Raw genomic sequence first — 20,835 nt, 5'->3', positions numbered from 1 at the left:
TGGCACAGCTACACCAACAAGGACATTAAAGGCTCTAAATAAAGAAGCTGTTGCTAAGTTACTGCCTTGAACACTGCTCTGAAAATGGCCATTCATCCCCCTCTAAGGTTAAAATGTACCTCAGCTCTGTCAGTCATGTATGTATGTAAATGAACCCGGGATGATGTGGGCTTCATTCCCAGTGGAAGACAGTGGCCTTGCATGTTGCCAGAAGCTAAAAACATCTAAACATCATGACATCTGGAGAATAGGGTTTGGTGCAAACATGTTTTGCATATAATTTCCTGGCTTCCCCTCAGGGCTGTTGACACCAACGTTTCCCCCCAGGCAGCAGGACATAATGCAAAGTGTTTTATTAATCCGCAAGGAAGCAAGTGGAAATGTAATGAACTCAAATAAATAAGACATAACAGACAATATGAAAAAAATCCCATTTGAACAGCTCAGGTGTTTAAACTATCCTACAAGGAGCAACGACATGACATCAGTCAGTTCAATTCTGAGAAGACGACACAGATTCGATTATCTACATCAAAAATCATGCAGAACCAACTTGATGGAAAGTGTCACAATTCACAAAGGGAAACTACATGACTTTAAACAAAGTACTGACAAAGTAACAGTGCAAATACACCTCTTTCTTTGGCCAACATCTGGAGATCTATACATCTACGCAAAATGTACTGTATCGTGCATATCGACACAGCAGCATGTAAGTCATGTTAGTGAATGCAGAAAAAAAGGTTTTTTTTGTACAGAAACAATAAACAGGTAGAGCAAATAAATTAGTCATTTGAACCACAAGTCCATAGTTAAATATACAGTGCAGATCCAGTGTCTATTGTAAACACAACGTCCTTACATGGGAATGAAACAGCAGCAGCAGCAGCAGCAGCAGCAATGGTTTCAGATTCAGGTTAGGCTTTTTCTCTCCCAACTTTTGAATGAGGCCGCTTATTTATGGAAGCTTTGCTATAATACATGGTTAAGTGCAGTACCATATTGTACCAATTATAAAATTACAATTAAATGTAAGCCAACAAAAACATTTATTTTCCATTTCACATGATATGAAAAGAAACGCTTGCATGAATCAAACACTTAAATAGCCGTGGATCATTTCAAAAATATATAATTTAATTACTCAGATGTCTTTTCACTCTGAGTCTCGCTGGAAATTAGTTTAATAAAACTCGTTCACATTAGCTATAAATGTGGCAATGGCAATTACTGTGTCCCTCGCGATAAACAAATGCAGAAAACCCAGTTAATTTTGAGGTGCTTTCAAAAAACAGAAATTAACTGCGGGGCTCTTTGAAAACTGGTTCTAATTGATAAGAGGCCATCAGGACCTTTTGTAAACTCAGCAGGGTCCTCGAGAGAAAGTGTGGATGTGAGTGTGGGGTTTAATAGATGATACTGTCATGCAGAGGTGATGAGACTGGAGAACAAAAGAAGCATCACAGAAAGTGAGTGTGGGGGGGGGGGGATAAACACAAGTGAAAGGGCAAAAAAAAAAAAAGCTGACAGCATAAAGCTGAAAACATGCAAATCAGAGTTTGCAAACAGGAGCAGCTGTATTGTCATCTGTTCTCTGCAAAAACAGCCAGGACCAAAGACTGCACTCAAGAAGGCGATGCAGTGAAGCCAATACATAGTGCCAACAGTAGAGAGCCAAGAACGTCATCAGAACAGAAGTCCACAAACCAAATGGTGATGGTGACTTCCAGGTTTTTGATCATCTTTCACCCTTTTTGAACTTGGACTAAAAACTTATCATGTTCTTCTCAAAACATGACAGTGCCGGCGCAGTGGTACTGTGCATGCTCCCATGTATCGAGGCTACAGTCCTCATGAGGGCGGCCCGGGCTCGCGTCCGACCCGCGACAACTTTACTGCATGTCCTGTCCATTAAAGGCTAAAAAAGCCCAAAAATAAACCTTTAAAAAATAAAAAAAATGACAGTGCCCAATAAAGATACTTGTGTTTCTTCCTGGGAACTGCAATGTATAACAGAGAGTCATCTGCATACAGTGTGATGGTATGCTTAGCTCCACCAACAAATGGATGTCACATTTTGAATGACGTGTGTATAAACGTGTGTATATATACATATATACATATATATATATACATATATATATAAAAAGATTAAAATGAAAACACTTGGATAGAATGACAGCAATGTGGACAACATAAGGAATACTAGTAAATAGCTCAATGGTTGACGTTTGATGGGAAATATGGCAATTTTAAATAAGTCGCAAAAATATTATCCAAATTTAGATTAGCATAGAGTTTTGTGCCCAGTAGATTCAATCTGAACATTTAAGCCTTCAATAAAATGATTCATAAAGTAGGAACATACAACAAATTCTGTTATTATTCGGGCTATTTTAAATAAATTCTGATTATTTGAAATAATGGACAGCAGAAGAAGCCCCGTGCGCAAGCTGGTTGAAAGACTGATTTCTGCACTGAACCACCCACCTGACTCCCACCTTTCCATGAAAATATAATAATGACAATAATAATATAATAGAGATAGCAGAGTCAAAAACATCAGTAAACAATCAGTTGACAAAGTAGTTTAAGCATGCTGAAAACAAATAAGGTAATGTCAGATCATGTCTATGGGCATGGACAAAAAAACAAGAAATTAACTTTGGAAAAAAAAGGTAAAGAGGTGAACACGAGGAAAATATTCATCCGTGTCAATTACCCTCAAAACAAAGGATATAAGAAACAAAAAGTGATTCATTTTGATGTATCAACAATAAGACACTAACCAGTCTTTTTAGCTTGAATTTTTTCCCAAAATAAAATCGGTTCAAAAAAAGGTTTTTAATTTGGCTTTGAAGGCGGACAACATGATAAAATAAAAAGATTAAAAAAAACCCACAAGTGTAAATTAGCTCCTGCTTAAGGGTCTAAATTACCATCTTCTTCCTGCATGGCCAAGCAGGACACTGAGGTCAAATGTTCCCTGTCTGCCTCCACCTGCAGAGACAGTCGCGCTCTACTCAAACTGACAAGAAGCCCTCGTCCTCTCTCTGGAAGCGAGCCGAACCCTGCTGTCGCTGTCACCGACTCTGACTAATGCACACAGCGAGTCAACGCGCAGGGCTGCGGCTCAGCCACCGCGACATTAGCTGATTCAACACTTTGCCTGAATGATGGATATTTATTGAACACTGGCTGTGACATGTTTACAAACCACTTAGAGATTCATTTCAGTCACTTCGACTCTTAAGTTGCACGTGTGATATTCAATCACAGTGCTGTTGGCCTTGCAGCTCTTCTTGTTTTGGCAATGCTCTAATGTAAGGTAAACATTAAGGTTGCATGAGTGAAGGTCTCCCTAAAGTCTCCCTAAAATGTTTTGCTTTAAATGCTAACCATTTTTAGAATAACATAATCCGGTGTTTTGGTTTTTTTTTAAATCTTTTGGCATGTAACTATAAATCTCGATGTCTAAGGTGGGGGCAAAATCTTCCAAGGTTTGATGAATGATCTAAAAACAAAGCTTCAGGCTGACAAAGACAAAGCACAACTGTGTTTAGCGGTTTAAATATAGAACAGCGAGCAAGCATTTTCTGAACAGCATCTCGTCTGTTTGTTTCTAATGTGTGTCATGGTTCATCCTTTCAGCCTCCTGGGCCTCGAAGCCGGCCTGTGGTCGACAACGAACTCAATCAATCTGACCACAAACTAACTACTGCTCTTTAACACACTGCTCAATCTGCCTTTCATACAGCAGTGTCTCCTTTCTTTCCCCACACTGATGGAGGAAACAGGAAGCAATCTGAGTTAGAATTTGCTACAGATGTTGTTTCATCGGCACTGACACAACATATTGCTACAAACAGATATAACAGTGATGCAGTAAGAACACTTCACGTGGCACTGTACCACCTGAGCTCTTGTCTGCTGTAACAGATTTGGCGTCTTGAAGTGATTATTCACATCAAACGTGTCTTTTGAGAACCAAACATGCTCATTTAAAGAGAAAACAAGGGTTGTACCTGTAGTCTGATTGGATTCATGACAACAATAAATAACTACCGTAAATAAATGATATAAATATGTGAGACACTCGCTGGTTTGAGCTCCTATATTTTCTTGAGGATTTGTTAATATTTCCCTTTGAAGGTTTAAAAAAGCAAAATTCAGAATACTGACACAGCAAAAATCACACAGACCCGACTTCAACATGTCGTGGAGTATTCACTTTGAAAAAAACTCCTGCTGGGTTTGTTGTTCTCAGCTCTGCATCGCTGCGTTCCTTCAGCTTTCTTATGTTTATATGTTTTATACATGTCTGTCTGCCGCTCTCCATTTTATAGATGCAGGGTGGAGGAGCAGGGTAAGTGTGGAGGGGACAAAGGAGCTTTGTCTTGGTTTGGTCTGCAATCTGCTTTAAAAGATGAACAGTAAAGGCCTTTGCACACTGAGGTTTTTTCTTTCTTCAGATGCTTGGTACACTGAGTACGATGTGTTTATTTTTGTATTGATTGTGAAAATTCTCAGTATGTCTCGTAGCTGCAGGATTATCCCGATAACCTCCAGGTGTATTTCAGCAAGAACGCCGTTTTACAATCAACCCTCAACAGCGGCTGGCAGTATGGCAGGGACACGACAGACACGCACATTATGCAAAAAAAATAAAATAATAATAATAATAATAAAAAACAACATACAAAATCTAACCTGCTCCGAAAATAAAAAGTGTTTTTTTTGTAACGCTTCTCAATTTCAGACGAAAAGAAAGGACTCTGTGCAACTTCCTTAAGTCTTTAATATTTGCAGGTTTTTGGCTCTTGGTCACTACTAACACCATCGTGAAAGTACCCGCTTGACTCTGGGAAATTGTGATTGAAATCTTTCAGTCGATTTTAGATTGAAAATGAATGGAAACAATTGTGATGTGAATCGATGAAGAAAACGAGTGTTACAGTATTTGCGGCCCAACGACGGATTGGATTCAAAAAAGTCCAACATGTCAAAATATGAAACTCCAAAAACCAACATGTAGCGTCTTCTTCTCTGCTTGTTCATTGTTATGCTTGTAGGATGCTCACATATACTCGAGCTTGTCTAAAATAAGGTAATCCTGTTATGAGAAGTCGCTCAGTGTGATGGATGAGTGAGTTCATAGGAGGAAGTGAGAGTCACTCAGGTAAGTGGGGAGCTTCCTGCTGGCCAATTCATCGTCTCATCGTTCGTGACTGTGTAACAACTTTTGGTCATAAATGAACACTGAACGTCCCGAAGCCAGGGGAAGTCTACCACGACGAAACAGCTACTCTCATAATCAGCCACAGAATACTTTGTGTTGGATCTGCTGTCAGATTTCGAGTGTTAATTTGGGCAGAAGGTAGGAAATATTCTCAGCCATGTAACGATGCACAAAAGATAGATTTCAGGAGGCGTGTCACTTGAAGCTCCACAGGATACATTGCACTAAAAAAGTCTGTAACTTTCCTGAATACCTCCTGGCCTGATGTATTTTTGTATCCATGTCCCATTTAGCTCCTTTTGCATGGTTTTCATCATCCTACTGGCATTTTTCTCAAGTCTCCAGAGACTCCACTGAGGTAGCAACACGTAGCTCTCTACCCAGTGTTATTTGTAACCGTGCAGTCAATGGAAGATATTTTCACAGCTCCAACTTTGACCAGTCTATTCTTGAAGTGAATTTAGGGAGACAAGGGAAGCTGCACACTTCCAATCAGTTAGGACACTGCAGGAACTCTGACACTGGTTAAATGACAGCAGCGTTGGATACGACAGTCAATTCTCCCCACAACCACGGGTCACCATCGGGGTTAAAGATAAATAGCTGTGGTACACGACACTAGATGGAGCTCTCATCAGGCTGCAAGTCCAGCTGTGTGTGTTTCCTCTTCTCCAGGATCCTGTTGAGCTCCTCCGTGAAGGAGTGGTAGAGCGGTGACATGCCGTCTGGATCGGCCTGCCTCAGCAGCACGTAGCTGTTGCCGTTCATCTTCCTGAGCACGCTGGGCAGCGTCGCAGAGAGTCCGTTTGTGTAGTCCACGTTGGGGAGAGGCGGCGGCATTGGAAGAGGAGGTGCAGGGGGAGGTGTCCTGCACGGAGAGAACTGCCCCTCACCTGGAACAATCTGGATAAACCCGTCGCCCATGTCCCCGAAAGTTGGCACGGAGATAGAGCGACGACCCTGGCGGCCGTTGCAGTGGCTGGAGATGGTTTTAAGTTCAAGATGGGAGCTTCTTTTTCTTTCAGAGGCCCCTAAGACCTGCAGCCCCTGCTGAGAGAATTTTCTGTCCTGAGCTCCGGCCCGCCTGCTGCAGAAGCTAATGTAAAGCAACACTACGCTCAACACCAAGCAAAGCCCTCCGAGAACCGCCACCAGGGAAATGTACACAGCCTCCATGTGCCTGTAAGTCTGATACTCCGGCCTTGAGGGCATCGGGGCAGGAGGCGAAGGGAGGGGCTGCTCAGTGGGAGTGGTCGTGGAGAAAACGGTTGGGCTAGAAACCGTCGTGGGGTTTGTTGTTGCAGTCGGCTCCACGGGGAAGTACGGGTCCGTGTGCACCTTGACCGTGTAAAAATAAACCAAAACTGAGACAGAGTTCTCGACGGCGAAGCAGCGGTACGAGCCGCTCTGTTGGACTCGAGCTCCGATGATGAGGAGGCCGTCTGTGCCGATGCGGTAGCCCGAATTGAGTCCATATCCCTGGAGTTCTTTGCCGTTGAGTGTCCAGCGAGGGGTCGCCAGGTTGGACCGCAGCTCGCACTGGAGTAGCACATCATCGCCCGACATCACAGAACGCCTTCGATGAACCACTTAGAGAGAAAAGAGATGGACAAGGCTGAGTTAAAGAAAAGAGAAAAATGCCTCAGGACAGAGGGATGATGACAGAGAGGTCAGGTCACTGTATGTTAAGTATTCAAAGTGCGAGTGAGCGCCCAACCTAACAGCATCCCTCGCCGTCCCGTTTCATAAGCCTCTTTAAATGTAAGGAGCCTCGCAATGCGACCAGCAAGACCGTCTGACCTCCAGCATGAGAGGAACTGATTAAAAATGTGTACTCTGGGACCTGGGGGATGGGTAAGGCTCACACACCTGTGAAATCCTTTAATAGCTGCTAAATGCTTCAGTTTTCAGGCAGAGCAAAAAAAAAAGTGTGTTGGACTTTTTTTCACCTCATAATCTCTGTGTGTCAGGAGAAGAGATCGAAGGGAACGGATGGAGGTACAATTAAATGCTAAACTTAAAAAAATCAACTAAAGTGAAGAGGTTACATAATGCTCGTACAGTATGTGTGTGTGTGTGTGTGTGTGTGTGTGTGTGTGTGTGTGTGTGTGTGTGTGTGTGTGTGTGTGTGTGTCTGTCATACCATTTCCTGAATTCTCCTTGCAGCCTCTGATCCCTCTCAAGATGTCCTGGGTTAGATTTGACCTGAAACAGGGTAAAAATCCATCACTGAGATAAACATGTTTTTTCTTTCTTTCTAGTGAACAACAAAAAAAACAGAAAAACCAACCGGATTCTAAAATAACCAAAACATCTGCAGTCAGAAGAGTGAGAGCAACCCTTTTTTTCTGCAGCAATAATTTGAATTCAAAGAGTGAAAGCAAAGTTTGCAATTTAAGTCCAACTGCAGAAAAGTTCCAGGCAGAGTGAGCAGCATGTATAAATGCTTTCTGACAACATTTCTCTGTATCCAATCTATCACCATCTCCCTACCCAACTCCCTCTATAAACAAAAACACCAGAGAGCGGACCTTTAACTGCTGCTGGTTAATTCAATGTGGGAAAAAACGAAGAAGGCATTTTGCAGTCCTGAACAGAAGAGTGCAAACTCTCATTTTAACATTCATGTCTTTGAGCTGCTTTCTCCAAATGTGATGCGGCTCCCTGAAAAACAAAAGCCACAGGAGAGGCTGATGCGTCTGCAGCTAACGGCCGATTAAGATGTCTGCAGCTCAGTCATGCGGAGTGAACGAAGGGAGCCGCGAACAGTCTGCAGCAGGAAGACGAAGAGTGAATTCAACGTCTCTGCTGTTTGTTTTATTTGGCAGCAGCTTATCGTGCGTACGTGTCCAACAGGGGTGAAATTTATCTGTAGCAGTCGATCAAAGCTGAACATGAAGTTGAATCCCCGAAAGCTTGTTGAAGGCGGGTCTGATTTGTTTGGTGTTTGAATGTTGAGTCAAATGTGAGGTAAGGACAAACACCTGGGAGTAATTACAGGTGTTGTAGTCGAGACCACGCTAACCGGAACCAAGACACACATCATCAAATCATCATCTTGTGTGCAGGGGGATGTTTTGCTCTCTGCCTCTTTTAATGACACTGAACCTAAATGTTAATTCATGCTGATCTTTGTTTATATTCAAATGTTTTCGTTGAGCTCATCTTTGTTTGAGTCCAAACCTTCCCGAAGCAGAGGGAGGAGCTCCAGCTGAGCTGCTGGGGGGAGAAATCCAGGTCGGCTACATTATTTGACGACGTAAAAAATTCAGCTGGAAGTGAAAGTGAGCTGTATTAATAATTAATCTGACTCCTGTTTTTTTACTTTTTTTTTTTTTACTTTAGGGGCCAAAGAAGAAAGAAAGAAACATCGACGACAAAAGGTCACGTAATGCTAAAATGTTTCTTTGTTATGTTTCAAGAGAGGGGAGCATCGAATGAGGATGTGAGGACGGTTAAGCGTTTGACTTGAACAACAGATTTATTATGTGGAATACATGTTTAGGGTTGTTGCAGGGTCTATTTGAGTTTTTTTTTAAGAATGTAAACAATGTAAGTGTATTTTACACATTTTCAATCTCTCAAGAGTTTAGAAAATGTCTGCAGCTGCAGATGGAGCAGAAATAGAAGAAAAAGTTTTATGAGGAAATGAAAGAAGCAGAAGAAGAATAAACATGTGGAGCTGCAGAGGAGGCTTTGGGGAATATACTCGGGATTTATGATGTAGCAATGCAAATTCATCCGTCTCTGCAAGAATCTGTCTCTTTCTCCACGGAATCATTTTTCGTTTGTTCCTCTCAGCCTGAGCGTTGCTTGTCTTTTTTTGCGACTTTCTATGAAACCCTGCGAGTCATTCAGAGTGAACACGCCGTCAGTTTGTCCACATGTCGCTGTCCGGTGTGTGTGTGTGCAGCCGCGTGCTCCCTCACCTCTGTGCGCGTGAAGATATTTCCACACACGTCCTCCCGTCCCAGCCGCAGAACGGATCTCTGGCGAACACGCAGTCGTAACAGGAAGTGTACCTCTGACAGGCTGACATCGCCACCTGCACGACTCCAGAGCGGGAGCCGACGAAAATGCTTCGCTGTAAAATAAAAAATCAATTATTGATCGGTGTGCTATTGTGTTTGCAAATGACTAAAAAGCCTGACGTTCCATCTGGAGACAAAAGCATTCTTATGTTTTGTCAAATAAATAGATGTTTGTCGAATTATCACTTCCTGATGGATTTAGAGATTCGTACAAAAGTTTCCATCGCTCATCTGCACGACTTGAATCTAAATTAGTTATTTACAGTCTTGTTTTTTGCCCAATGAATACATACCAGAGCAGAGGATAAGACCAAGCTCTCTATGGGCTGAGGTTTATCAAACAACTGCAGCTCCTCCATTATGTGCATTTCTCCATCGATGTCTACAGCTCTGTGCAGCCAGCCGTCATCTGTCAAAGAGACACAACCGTTTTAATCAACACGTCTGATCGACTTTAAAATGACATGTAATGTATCGTCACTCCAAGTAGACTCATTGGGAATTTATATTTAATGCTAGCAAGCACATGTGAGCATGCTAACACCCTACACAAGAGGGTGGACAAAGATTATGACTTCCAACCATCAGTATGTTCGCTTCTCAATTTACAGTTAACATGTTAAACTGCAGCTTTACTAGCTGCTAGCATGTCTGCAGACTCTCCATGAAAACATGGAGCTCTCCTCTGCATAACCCGGGTTCTCTGTTCTTGTTGCAGGATTTGTCCTCTTGAGTGGCGAAGCAGCTCACCTGTTCCCAAAAACAGAATGGTATAAATGTTCCCGTCCAGCGCCGGCTCCTTGTGCACGACTATCTTGACATAGTTGACGCTCCTCTTGAACATGAGTGGGCGCACTCCTATAGGGTGCACCTGACTGGCCATGAGTGGGTGCCTTCTGGCGAAAGTGAGGACGTTGTCTGGGAGATCTCGAGAGGAGTTGATGCCCTTGGACCGGTGCAGATCTGTTATACACTGAAGATTTAAAACACATGGAGAGACACGTTGATTTCACATACAGGTTTAATGTTTGGAAGGTTAAAGATTTGCTTTTCGATCGCAGCTATCTTGGATTTGGAACCTGAATTGAGCATATATGGACATGGGGAAGAAAATCCCGCTGTGGTGTTTATAGCAGCCAGTCAATAAATCAACCTTCTTTTTGTCAATTTTTCTCAAAACAGGACGCTAAGTTACAAAATAAACAACATGTTGAATTAAAGAAGAAATTAGTGACGAAGACAACAAACATGGTTGAAGAGAAAGGTGACTAAAAGTTATGAGGAACACCGAGAACGTGTGACTGTGCCTCCATATTTATAAGAATATTACATAACATGTGGACAGATGAAAGCTGCGTCAGCTACGCCAGTGAAGATGCATTTAGCTCAACTCCACAATCAGAGACCGAGGAAGCGCTAACTGCACGCTAACTGCACGCTAGCGCCAACACGCTAGCTGCAGAAGTCTGAGCGTGTTGGCGCTTGAACATCATCAGCCCTACATGCTTTGTGACTCCGACCTTGACATGAAACAGATGATGTGCTTTTTGGCAGCTGCAATTCATTCTTAGTGAATTCCCAACTTCGCCTACATTTTGAAACCACTGGAGTCGCCCCCTGCTGGCCATTAGACAGAATGCCTTTTAAGGCCATTTCCATTTAAAAACTGCACTTTAAAAAAAAATAATAATAATAATTTCACCCAGTTTGTGGTTTTTAAAAGGTACAGAAAACTTACAGATCCAGGTCTCGGCTCCGGAACTTTCCCCGTGTACTCCCGCCACTTTGAGTCCTGCACCTCCATGTACGGCCCCTCGAAAGCCTTCTGCACATCTGAGAAGGTGTACTGGCAGATCGCAGACGCTTTGATGTTCTTCCTGAAAGGCAATCCGCCACCCCGAAGACACATCCAGAGAGACACACTCAGGATTAATGATTCAATGTTGGATAAACACTGAAGCTACATCATCTGAAGACTCACTGCCACCAAGATCAGATATCAAACAAACTTCAAATCAGGTGAAAAAGTACCGAAGCTTCTCGGCTTTTTTCCTCTGAAAACTGGCAGTGTAAAGGTAATTAAATTAGTCTTTTTTTCTCAGACAATTTTCTTGAATTTTTCTTGAATGAGTATGTGTTAGATATGTCACAGACGGGCATGTCGTTTATCTCCAGTATGTCCAAGTATTTGTTGTGCACATTTTTGAGCAGCACACTCACAGAAGCCCACTCCCTGTGACTCACAAATAAAGCAGCCCAGTTTGTGGTCATGGCGCTGCACCTGTGAAAGGAAACACTCTACCTGGAAGTTGGGAACCAGGTAACCCTTAATCTGAAGCCCTGGAGGTGAGATTAGTAATGGGGGGAAAATGTATGTGTCACATTCTTAAGTCCATTGTGTGCCCACATCAGTCTTCAAAAAGCATTCAGGTGAGAAAAATGAGATCCAGGTGAAACCAGAGACAGTCTTCAAAAGTGGTGAGTCTTATAGCTCAGGGGCTGAGTCATTCTTGCACGCTTGAGTCTAACACAGGGTGACGACGAAAACTCCTACAGGTGTGTGTTTGTAAAAAAAAGCAGCGTGTAGAAAGGAAAGAGGAAGGAGAGCTGCTGCAGTGAAAGAGAAGTCTCATAGGAGCAGAGATGAGAGAGGTGTAGCAGTTAAAAAAAAAAGGAAAAAGTTACAGAGAGAAATAGATGGTGTTGCTGTCCTGTTGCAATGTTATCCTCTCCATCACAATCCAAACACCCTTGGGACAGTTTAATGCTGCATGACTCTGCATATCAGCTAAACAAGCGCTCGCATCGCTGGCAGATATTCCACCAGCATCCGTCCTGCTCTGACTTTGTCACTCCATCAGCTCTATTCGGATTACAACTCACCCAGGGTTTGAACTTTCTCTACTTATCAACTCATTGTGTTGATTAACTTATCGACAATTTTTGTTAAGTCTTCTAAAAAAAAAAAAATCAGAACAAGGAGATAAGGAGGTGCCAACAGTCCAATGTGACTTCTGCCAATGGTCTGGTTTTTTTTTTAGGACGACGAGTAAAAAAAATTCAGAATGACATAAATCAGAGAAAAACAGGAATTGCTCAAGTTGAACAAGATGGAACGAGAACATTTCAAACATTTACGCCTGATTTAATGAGACAAGAAGGAGTGCGAAGGAGGGATATGTAAATGTTCCCTGTACTCTAACAGTGACTGTAAGGGATTTTGAATGCCAGACATCCTACCTCAGTGACTGATTATACAAAGGTTAAAAAAGGTCAAATCATGCTGACAAACTATGCTGTCAAGAATGGGACGAACAAGGGCTCACTTCAGACTTAAGACCACGATAATCAAATAGGTTCCTCCTGAATTCCAAGCAGAAATTTGGGCCAAATTTGAGGTAACTCTCACCTGCAAATCCCGCGATATCTTAAAAGGAAGGAGAGGGGAAAGGGATGTTGGCCGTGACCTTGTCAACCCCGAAACAGTGTAACTCAGTGGTGCATTTATTTTTTGTTTTCAGGGGCATTTCACACATATGTGTCAGGAACACTACATGCCCCCTTATTTATGCCTCTATCCCTCTGCTGCCCCCTGTTGGGTGGAGGTGTGTAATGCATTTGAGGTGTATTTCGCCGTCGCCTCTCTCTTCTGATGAGGAGGAATTAAAGCAAACGCACAACTAAAATACAAAAATTAATGGAGGCCGTAGAACTAAAAAAGGAGAACATTTTCAATCTACATGTTGTTTTGGTTTCTCTTGAGGATTTGTATGTATTTAATTTGAGCTAGGACAGTGGATAAAGTCGGACATCGGGAAAAGATAACATGTTGACCATACTCTCTTTATTATATGTACAGTATGTATGTTTCAAACTATTCGTTAAAAGTTGTATTCGTGCTGTGAGAAATGGGGCCATAGCCCCCTCTATAGATGAGATTGTGTCATAACAAGGGAACAAATTCTTCTGATGTCGGGAAATAGGTTCTTTTAAAGATCACAGCAGCTTTTGAGACCTCAGACTGCCGAAATATATTCAGTTCATTCCAGACTGTTTTCTGTAGCACTTCTGCAAGACCTGGCATGCACAACCCAGAAACATAATGCAAAGGCATGAAAAGAAAGTACACATTGGATGTTTCTTACCACTCCAGTCCAAAGACACCGTAGAAAACGCTGCTCTGAGCGTCTCGACCCTGCAGGACAAACACACTGCGCAGGATGTTGAGGTGCAGCTCGTATTCAGGGACTGAACACACCATCCTGGCCTTCAGGAAGGTGGTCCACTTCCTCTGCAGGGTCCTCTGACCGCCCCAGTCCGTCTGCACAGAGACCAGACAATGAAAAGGATGAATGCATGGATCTGGCATTCACGCTTTCAAACGACATCTACACATCACGACCAATCTTTGATCGTAGTGAGAGTGACACAAAGGGAACAACAATGCAGGCTAAAGAGAGGCAACATTATGGGGATAAAAGAAGTCGAGGTCCATGTGAAAGTTGAGTTTAATGAGAGTGTTTTATCTCAAATTGGCAACATTTGATTTAATTAATTTCTGCTGCACTTGGAGACTGAAGGCTGAGGAGCAATTTAACGCACCTCATGAAGAAGATACAGAAAAAGAGACGGAGACTTCTTTTCTCTTTGTCAGAATTAATAAAGCGCTTCATTTTTCTTTTTTCGTTGTCTTTCGAAGACACCTGTGGTTTATCCAAAAAGCTCGGCTCGCTTCAGCCTACCACTCAAAAAAGGGAGAAGGAGCTTAAATTGGAGGAAGAGAGATGTATGCAAACTAAAAGCGCATGCATTAGGAACACTTCCATCAATTATACCGACTGCATTTAAGAGAAACACAAAGAGAGAACTGCAGACACATCTTTCTGCTCTTGAGACACTAAATTTGAATCAGGCTGTAAACATGTGTCAAGTGGACACACAAGGAACTGCAGTTTTTTTTTTTTTTGCACTTCAGCGTTGTCTTCATTTGTCAAACACCAGAGGCTGCTGCTTAAATTCTATCTTTCTATGTAACTCACAGGACAGTCCAGGTCATCAGGCTGCCATGGTACGAGTCTTCTAGTCCAGAATCTAAGCATTGAGATGTAAAGATGTGTGAGGGTAAATTAACCCTTGAAATCAGTTTGTAGTTCAATCAGACGTTAAGTTGCTTTCTGAAGCTATAGCTCAATGTTCCAATATGCATTGATTTCTGCTCGTCGTCTTCATTCTCAGACCTTGTTTTCATATATTTGACATTTCTCTCTGGAAATAGGTCACGATCGCTAAAGAACTAGATCCTGCCTCGCTGAGGAGTGACAAACAGAAGAGGACAACTCGTCAGGCAGCTCGGAAATGGCCGTTTTTTTTTTTTAGAGGTTTGAGGCCAGAGGCTGCTGCCAGGGTCTTTGCAATCTGCAGATCTGCCTCCAACTGGCGAGGCGTCTGACTGTGCAGGGGGACCTGCTAGACATCTGCATGTGCTGCCCTGACCCAGTTCAGACTGAGTTATTACACTCTCCACTGCTCCAGTAACTCCACAACGCTGGAGAGGCAGACCTTATTTCAGCATGTGACTCATTTCGAATGCAGGGAGAATCGTGACATAATGAACTGTTTGAGCGAATGAGATTAAGAAGACACTCGAGAAGTGAAATGTTCCTGAATGAGCCAATGGTTTGTTTTACGAACATGTAAACAGAAGATATTTGTGTTGGAAAGGAAGGATTATCTTGACAGGTATAGTTGTGGAAAAAAAAGTTTACACAAAAAAGCAAAGCAAAGAAAATAAAACTATCGGAAAAGGTTACTACGAGTATTATTATTCTTTAATGTAGAGATAGGACAGACTCGGAAATTAAGGAAGAGAGAGTGGGGAGCGACATGCAGGGAAGTGGCCACATGTCGGTTTTGAACCTTCATGGGCCGCGAGACTCCGAGAAATATCATCATTATGTGTTCACTTGCTCTACAGTCTAAAAGTCTAACCTTTCCTCCAACAGACCCCTAAGGGGAAATATTAACCTCTTTAAAATCAAACTACTTTTTTTTCCTTCTTTGTCACTCTGCATGAACAAATAAAAAGGATGTTTGATGAAGTACTTGAGGCCAGGAATCCCTCAAAACAACTTAAATGAAGCTTCAAAGACATTTAGAGGAGGAAATCATCATTTATGCAGCCTCGGAGAGAACTTTTCTTTTGATATCTCTTACAAACTAGACAAATACAACTCTTCTTCTTCTTGCACCACAGACGTCATACATTACACAATATTATTTAATTTTGCCCTCAAAGCTCCTGTCATGGCTAAATACACAGCCAAGCCTGGATGGCAAAATCTATACTCTAAATGACAAATTATTTAGGAAGTTGCATAAGAAATATCAGAAAAACAAGATATAACCTTGTAAATCTTCTGACAGTATTTCTGTATTCTTCTGGCTTGCAGATGTATTCATGTTTTTGATTGCTAAATATTCAATAAAAGTTCAGATTTGAGTCATTTGGCAGCTTCCTTGTTCATTTTATGGTTTCATGGCTTCTTACATTAATCCAACCACAGAGTGTGAATTTATTTGGCCCTTTTTTCATCCAGTAGAAACACTGCAATAGATGCTCCTCAACAGATTTAGATTCAGGTTGCTTGACTCGTATAAAACAGATATTTGTTTTTTGCTCTGGCACGAGAGCGCATGTGCAGAGCACACACCTTGAAAAAGGTTGAGTTGGTAATTACACAATTATTCACAGGTCGAAGAAACTGAAGGAAGAACGGGAGGAAAGGAGACCTCGGAGGATGGGCAGGCTGTACCCTACTTCATAAGTGAAATGAGGTGAGAGAGGAAAAAAAGGGCGAGATGGCAATAACAAGGGGGTGGGGGGCTGGGGGGTTGCCATTGGTGGTGGAGCTTGGTGGATTTGTAGTTTGCCTGGCAACAGTGGCACAGAAAGCGAGATTAGAGAGGGCCAAGTGCTGGTTCATTCAGCGCAAATTACTGTTCAAGGAGAATGGGAACAGGAAGTCTCACTAAAGCCATTTACACTTAATGAAGTAAAGAGGTTTTTGGCGCTTTGAAATCCGGCCACTCTTCTCCTCACTCTTTTGAACTAATTTACTTAATTTGCATGTACTAGAAATGTGTATATTGCTTTAAATCTCCATTAAACCATCACAACCTCTGAGAAAAGAGTAGTATTGAAAGTGAAAATATGCAGAAACAAACAAAAAAAAACCACTAAGAGAAAGTCGTTATTAACTCTAATCAGACCAGACCGTGTGGGTGTGGCAGATCACATTTTGATTGACAGCTTCCCGGCTCCTCCCACAGCAACAGCACACATGACGAACATCAAGCCCTCAACATTATGCTTCTAATATCTGATATGGTCAATGACTGGTGAGTTAAAAAAAAATAAAAATTTATAAAATGTATAATTTAAACACATATACTGAAGGTGACCCCGCCCTTTCTGTTTTGGACCCCAGGTGTGTAATGACCTGGGTACTCACTTTTATAGACTTGCTTTTAATTGATATGTTTTTTTAATGATCTGGGTTTCCAGTCTTCCGTTTGTTTTTTCAGTAAAAGTTTTTATGTTAGTCTCTCTCTCTCTCTCTGACCTTGCAGACTCGAGCGATCCGCGACACCTTGGTCTGGCTCGGGTAGGCGATCTGCTCCTGACTCTTCTCGGTGAAGAAGAAGTAAATCTTGTCATCGTCACCGATGGAGCTGTTGATGCTCTCCTTCAGCAGCACCGAGCCCACAAAGTCTGCATCTGTGCGCACACACACACACACACACACACACGAACATCACACACACACACATCGACATGTCTAAACACAGACCTTCGAGCGGCTGAGGAAGTGTCTCCTAGGAAACTAAGGATGGAGCTTTTAAGTATGATTGAACGGCCTCAATAAGCCGGTTAGAGCTGCAGTGCTGTTTGATGTGATTTTCATTCTGCAGGTCAGTTTTTGTTGTAACAGCAAAACAACTGATGGGATTAAAATGTGTAAAATGACAATGAGGTTTGGTCCATTTGGAGGTTTACTCAAAGTGAAATAACAAACGATAGTGTCTGCTTTTTACTCATTACTTGATGTACTGTATGTGGGGATGGTCTCCTTTCATATTTACCCAGAAGCCACCGGGTGGGGGCCTCCTCCGTCCTGAGCGTGGGGAATGGGAAGTTTCTGCGTACGTCTGGAGAGCTTCGAAACTCGTACTGAGACGCCGTGAACATCTCACCGTCTGACAAGAAATGCTCGAGAGTTAGTTAAGAGATAAGAGATATCAGATCTAATTCACATTGGCATGAAAACAGGAAGTACACTGCAGATTAAGCACTCAGACTGTGACCTTTCACCTACTGCAGTTAGTAAGTCATCAAATCTCAACATGCTAAACGCTCGAGATGAGTATTTTAATTCTAACATACTCATTTGTATGTCTAAACTCCTCCTTCCTGAATAATGCATTTCATGAACTCAAACTGCTCCGTTGGGACACAAAGCATCAACTGATGATGATTTTAATACGACTTCTAAACAACAAAGAGACCCAGAAATACAGAGAATGAAATCCAATAAATAAAAAAACTTTTGATTGGTGCCCTTAGCCTCACAGTTAGTGCGTGCATAAGGAGGTACGGTCCTCCAGGCGGGCGCCCTGGGTCTGCATGTCATTCATCTCTCTCTCTCTCTCTCTCTCTCTCTCTCTCTCTCTCTCTTGTGCCGCCTTTCGACTTAATCCACTGTCCTATCTCTAAAAATAAAAGCAAAAGAAGCCAAAAAATAAATCTTAAAAAAACTTTGGAATAGATTTGACATAAGGGAAAAAGATAAAACATTTTATTAAATTGAAAAAAAAAAAGTCCTCTGGGGCTTAAATTAGGAAATGTTGAATAGGAAGTAATTTCTGCAAAATAAAGACAGATCAAGCAGGCTCAGTCAAATTTAAGGTACTGTTAATTATTTTCTTGGGACTCAAAGAGGGTTTCAGTACTCGATTAAACCTTTGAAGGATAAGCTACTCATTGTTGTCACTCAGAGTTTGAAACTCTTTAAACGTAAGGTGCAAAAACAGTGTTTTTCAGCAGTTTTTCAACGTGTGTGTGAATGTGAAAACTGTATTACGATGGACCAGAAGAAAAATCTGAAAACTTCTTTAAAACTAAAAGAAAGGTCAACATTTCATTTCCTTTTCTTTTATATTATTGATCGATCTGTTTAAAATATATGATGTCTATTTAGACAAAAATACCCACAGAAATATGTCAACTTTGCTTGTCCTCTACACCCAACCTGAAGACCTTTGTATAAACTAGTGTGTTATCACAATTTTAGTTAATATGTTCAAATCCAATTTTAACAACATCAAAGCAGAGAAATCCTTGAGCCCCCTCTCGCCCCCGAGATCTGCTCGAAACAAAACTACACTTAGTTTGTCAAGTACCTGCAAACTGAATGACATGTTTTTTTATAGTTTGAGCTGCATTTTCAGTTTGCAGCTGATTACCAAATGTTTTTACAGAATCATGTGACAGCTGGTGCATTTGGTTTACATATTCACTTTATTTCAACATTATATCACTGTTGTGTTTGTTAGCATCTCAAGCAGCCCCTCTGGATATGCTGTGACCTGTATGACAACAAACCTTTCTTCACTGACTTCCTGTCAGTTTCAGGATCCAGATTAAGATTTTACATCTTGTTTTTTTTTTTTTTTAAACTTTACACAGGTTGGCGCCTCATACCTTGTCTGAGCTGTTGCAGCAACATCTGCTAAAATCAACACAACCGATGTTTTAAAATGTTCCAAGATCCAAACTAGAGTCGGCACAGCGTTCACGGTAGCTGCTCCCGATCTGTAGACGGTCTCCTTGTGAACATCGAGACATACCTGGCTTTTAATTCACGTTAAGATTGACATTTGTGATGCTAACTTTTAGCCTCTTAAAGATTTGAGCGTTAAAAAGTTTTCCCTTTTAGTTTGGTGGCTGATCTCTGGAGGCTTTATTTGCTGATTTTACCTAGCAAAGACAAACTTTCGACACACACACAAGATGCATAAAATACAGATTAAATGTGAAACATACCTACGAGGAGGCCCGTGTATCCCTTAGCTGGGTCATAAGGACACCTGTCTCTGCCCTCCTCAAAGCCTGAGGAGAAGCTGAAACGCTCTGCATCCTGACACCGAGAGAAAAGAGAAGCACACTTGATCATGTCATTATAATTCCAGACCAGTCAGAAAGCTGCTGCAGTGAAATCGCAGGAGCTCTTACAATATAAGCACAAAGAGGTCTGAAGGCGTTTGTCCCGCAGGCGTACAGGTGAGTCTCATTGTACCGCTGCAGGAAACGGATGTGATTGTAACACTCTGTCTGCAGAGAAGCACAAAGAAAACCGGTTATTTCTGGCTCCACAATCAGAAAAAGGTGAAGAGAACTCGGGCCAGTCAGTGTTCAGGATCTACATCAAGCCAGTATTTAGAGAATTAGTGCAATATTTGTCTTCATATAAGGAAAAGAAAAGCAGTGAAAAGGGTAGGAAACTGACTTATTTCAAAAACAAATGGCGCTTTAAATTCACAAGTATTTTTGTCTCCAACGTTATCTCAATAAATCACGGACTTGTATAAAAAAAATGGCTCATGTACCTTGTTGTCTCTTCCTTTGTTGAGACACTGTTTCTTCTGCTCGGGGGAAGCATCCCAATCAATCTGCACACAATGGGGGGTTAATAAGGATGACTCAGTTTGCTCAATAAATAGAGAGGAAACATAAATAACTAGAGAGATCAATGTAGAGGAGAGGAAGAGGCAAAGACAAAAACAAGTGTGTGTATTCTGGCTGCATCGCTGTGTTCAGTGACTCTTCAGTAACCCATGAATAAACGCCTGCTGCATTTAATCTGATATCCATAAAAACTGGAGTGACACAATGGGATTTGTTCAATCTGCTCAGGGCTATTATTAGTTTGTCCTCTTTTAACACTCGGGGAAACGAGTGAAAACTTGTGAAATCCGGTTTGCCGTGTCGTCATTATTACTTGACACTCACTGTGAGGTTTGCAGGTGCGGAGATGTCGGAGGTGTTGAGCGCGTACAGAGCTCCTCTTCCTCCCACGTACAGCAGTCCGGCCTCCTCCTCCAGCAGCAGGGTGCTGTAGTTTTGGGAAGTGCCGGAGAAACGGTTGCTGCCCAACAGACCTGCAGAAACCCACAAATAATAATCAATAATTCGAACTGCTTATGCATCAGATAAAGCTCTACGTCTACGCCATGTTAAATATTACAGGTCCCATATTATCCTGCTTTTTAACCAATTAAAATAAGTCTCAGAGGTCTCCGAAACATGTGTGTGAAGTTTCTTGCGGTAAATCCACTCTGATCCTGTATTTGATCATGTCTATAAACCCCTCTATTTCAGCCCTGCTCAGAACAGGCTGTTTCTGTGTCTGTATCTTTAAATATGTAAATGAGCTGTGTCTGACCACGCCCCCTCTCTGGAAGGGCTCGGGCTTTCTGTCCTATTGTTTACAGTGAGAAGGCAGACTC

General features: G+C 42.0%; 1 protein-coding gene across 1 annotated transcript in view; it reads right to left on the bottom strand.

The window, feature by feature from the left end:
• Positions 1-3,418: 3,418 nt before the first annotated feature.
• sema4gb (sema domain, immunoglobulin domain (Ig), transmembrane domain (TM) and short cytoplasmic domain, (semaphorin) 4Gb) overlaps positions 3,419-20,835 on the bottom strand; it is a 30,593-nt gene continuing 13,176 nt past the window's right edge. The window contains exons 2-14 of the mRNA XM_079334371.1: positions 20,339-20,487; positions 19,936-19,998; positions 19,562-19,660; positions 19,373-19,466; positions 17,413-17,526; positions 16,893-17,047; positions 13,416-13,591; positions 11,009-11,147; positions 10,021-10,243; positions 9,564-9,679; positions 9,169-9,323; positions 7,383-7,444; positions 3,419-6,828 (exon numbers count right to left, since the gene is read on the bottom strand). Coding sequence (XP_079190497.1) covers positions 5,858-6,828; positions 7,383-7,444; positions 9,169-9,323; positions 9,564-9,679; positions 10,021-10,243; positions 11,009-11,147; positions 13,416-13,591; positions 16,893-17,047; positions 17,413-17,526; positions 19,373-19,466; positions 19,562-19,660; positions 19,936-19,998; positions 20,339-20,487 — 2,516 coding nt within the window. The 3' untranslated portion in view covers positions 3,419-5,857. The remainder of the gene's footprint in view (positions 6,829-7,382; positions 7,445-9,168; positions 9,324-9,563; positions 9,680-10,020; positions 10,244-11,008; positions 11,148-13,415; positions 13,592-16,892; positions 17,048-17,412; positions 17,527-19,372; positions 19,467-19,561; positions 19,661-19,935; positions 19,999-20,338; positions 20,488-20,835) is intronic.

The sequence above is a fragment of the Symphodus melops genome (genome assembly GCF_947650265.1).
Source record: "Symphodus melops genome assembly, chromosome: 21".
Classification (NCBI taxonomy): domain Eukaryota; kingdom Metazoa; phylum Chordata; class Actinopteri; order Labriformes; family Labridae; genus Symphodus; species Symphodus melops.
Note: the sequence above shows the minus strand (reverse complement) of the source record. Positions and strands in the feature narration are given on the sequence as shown.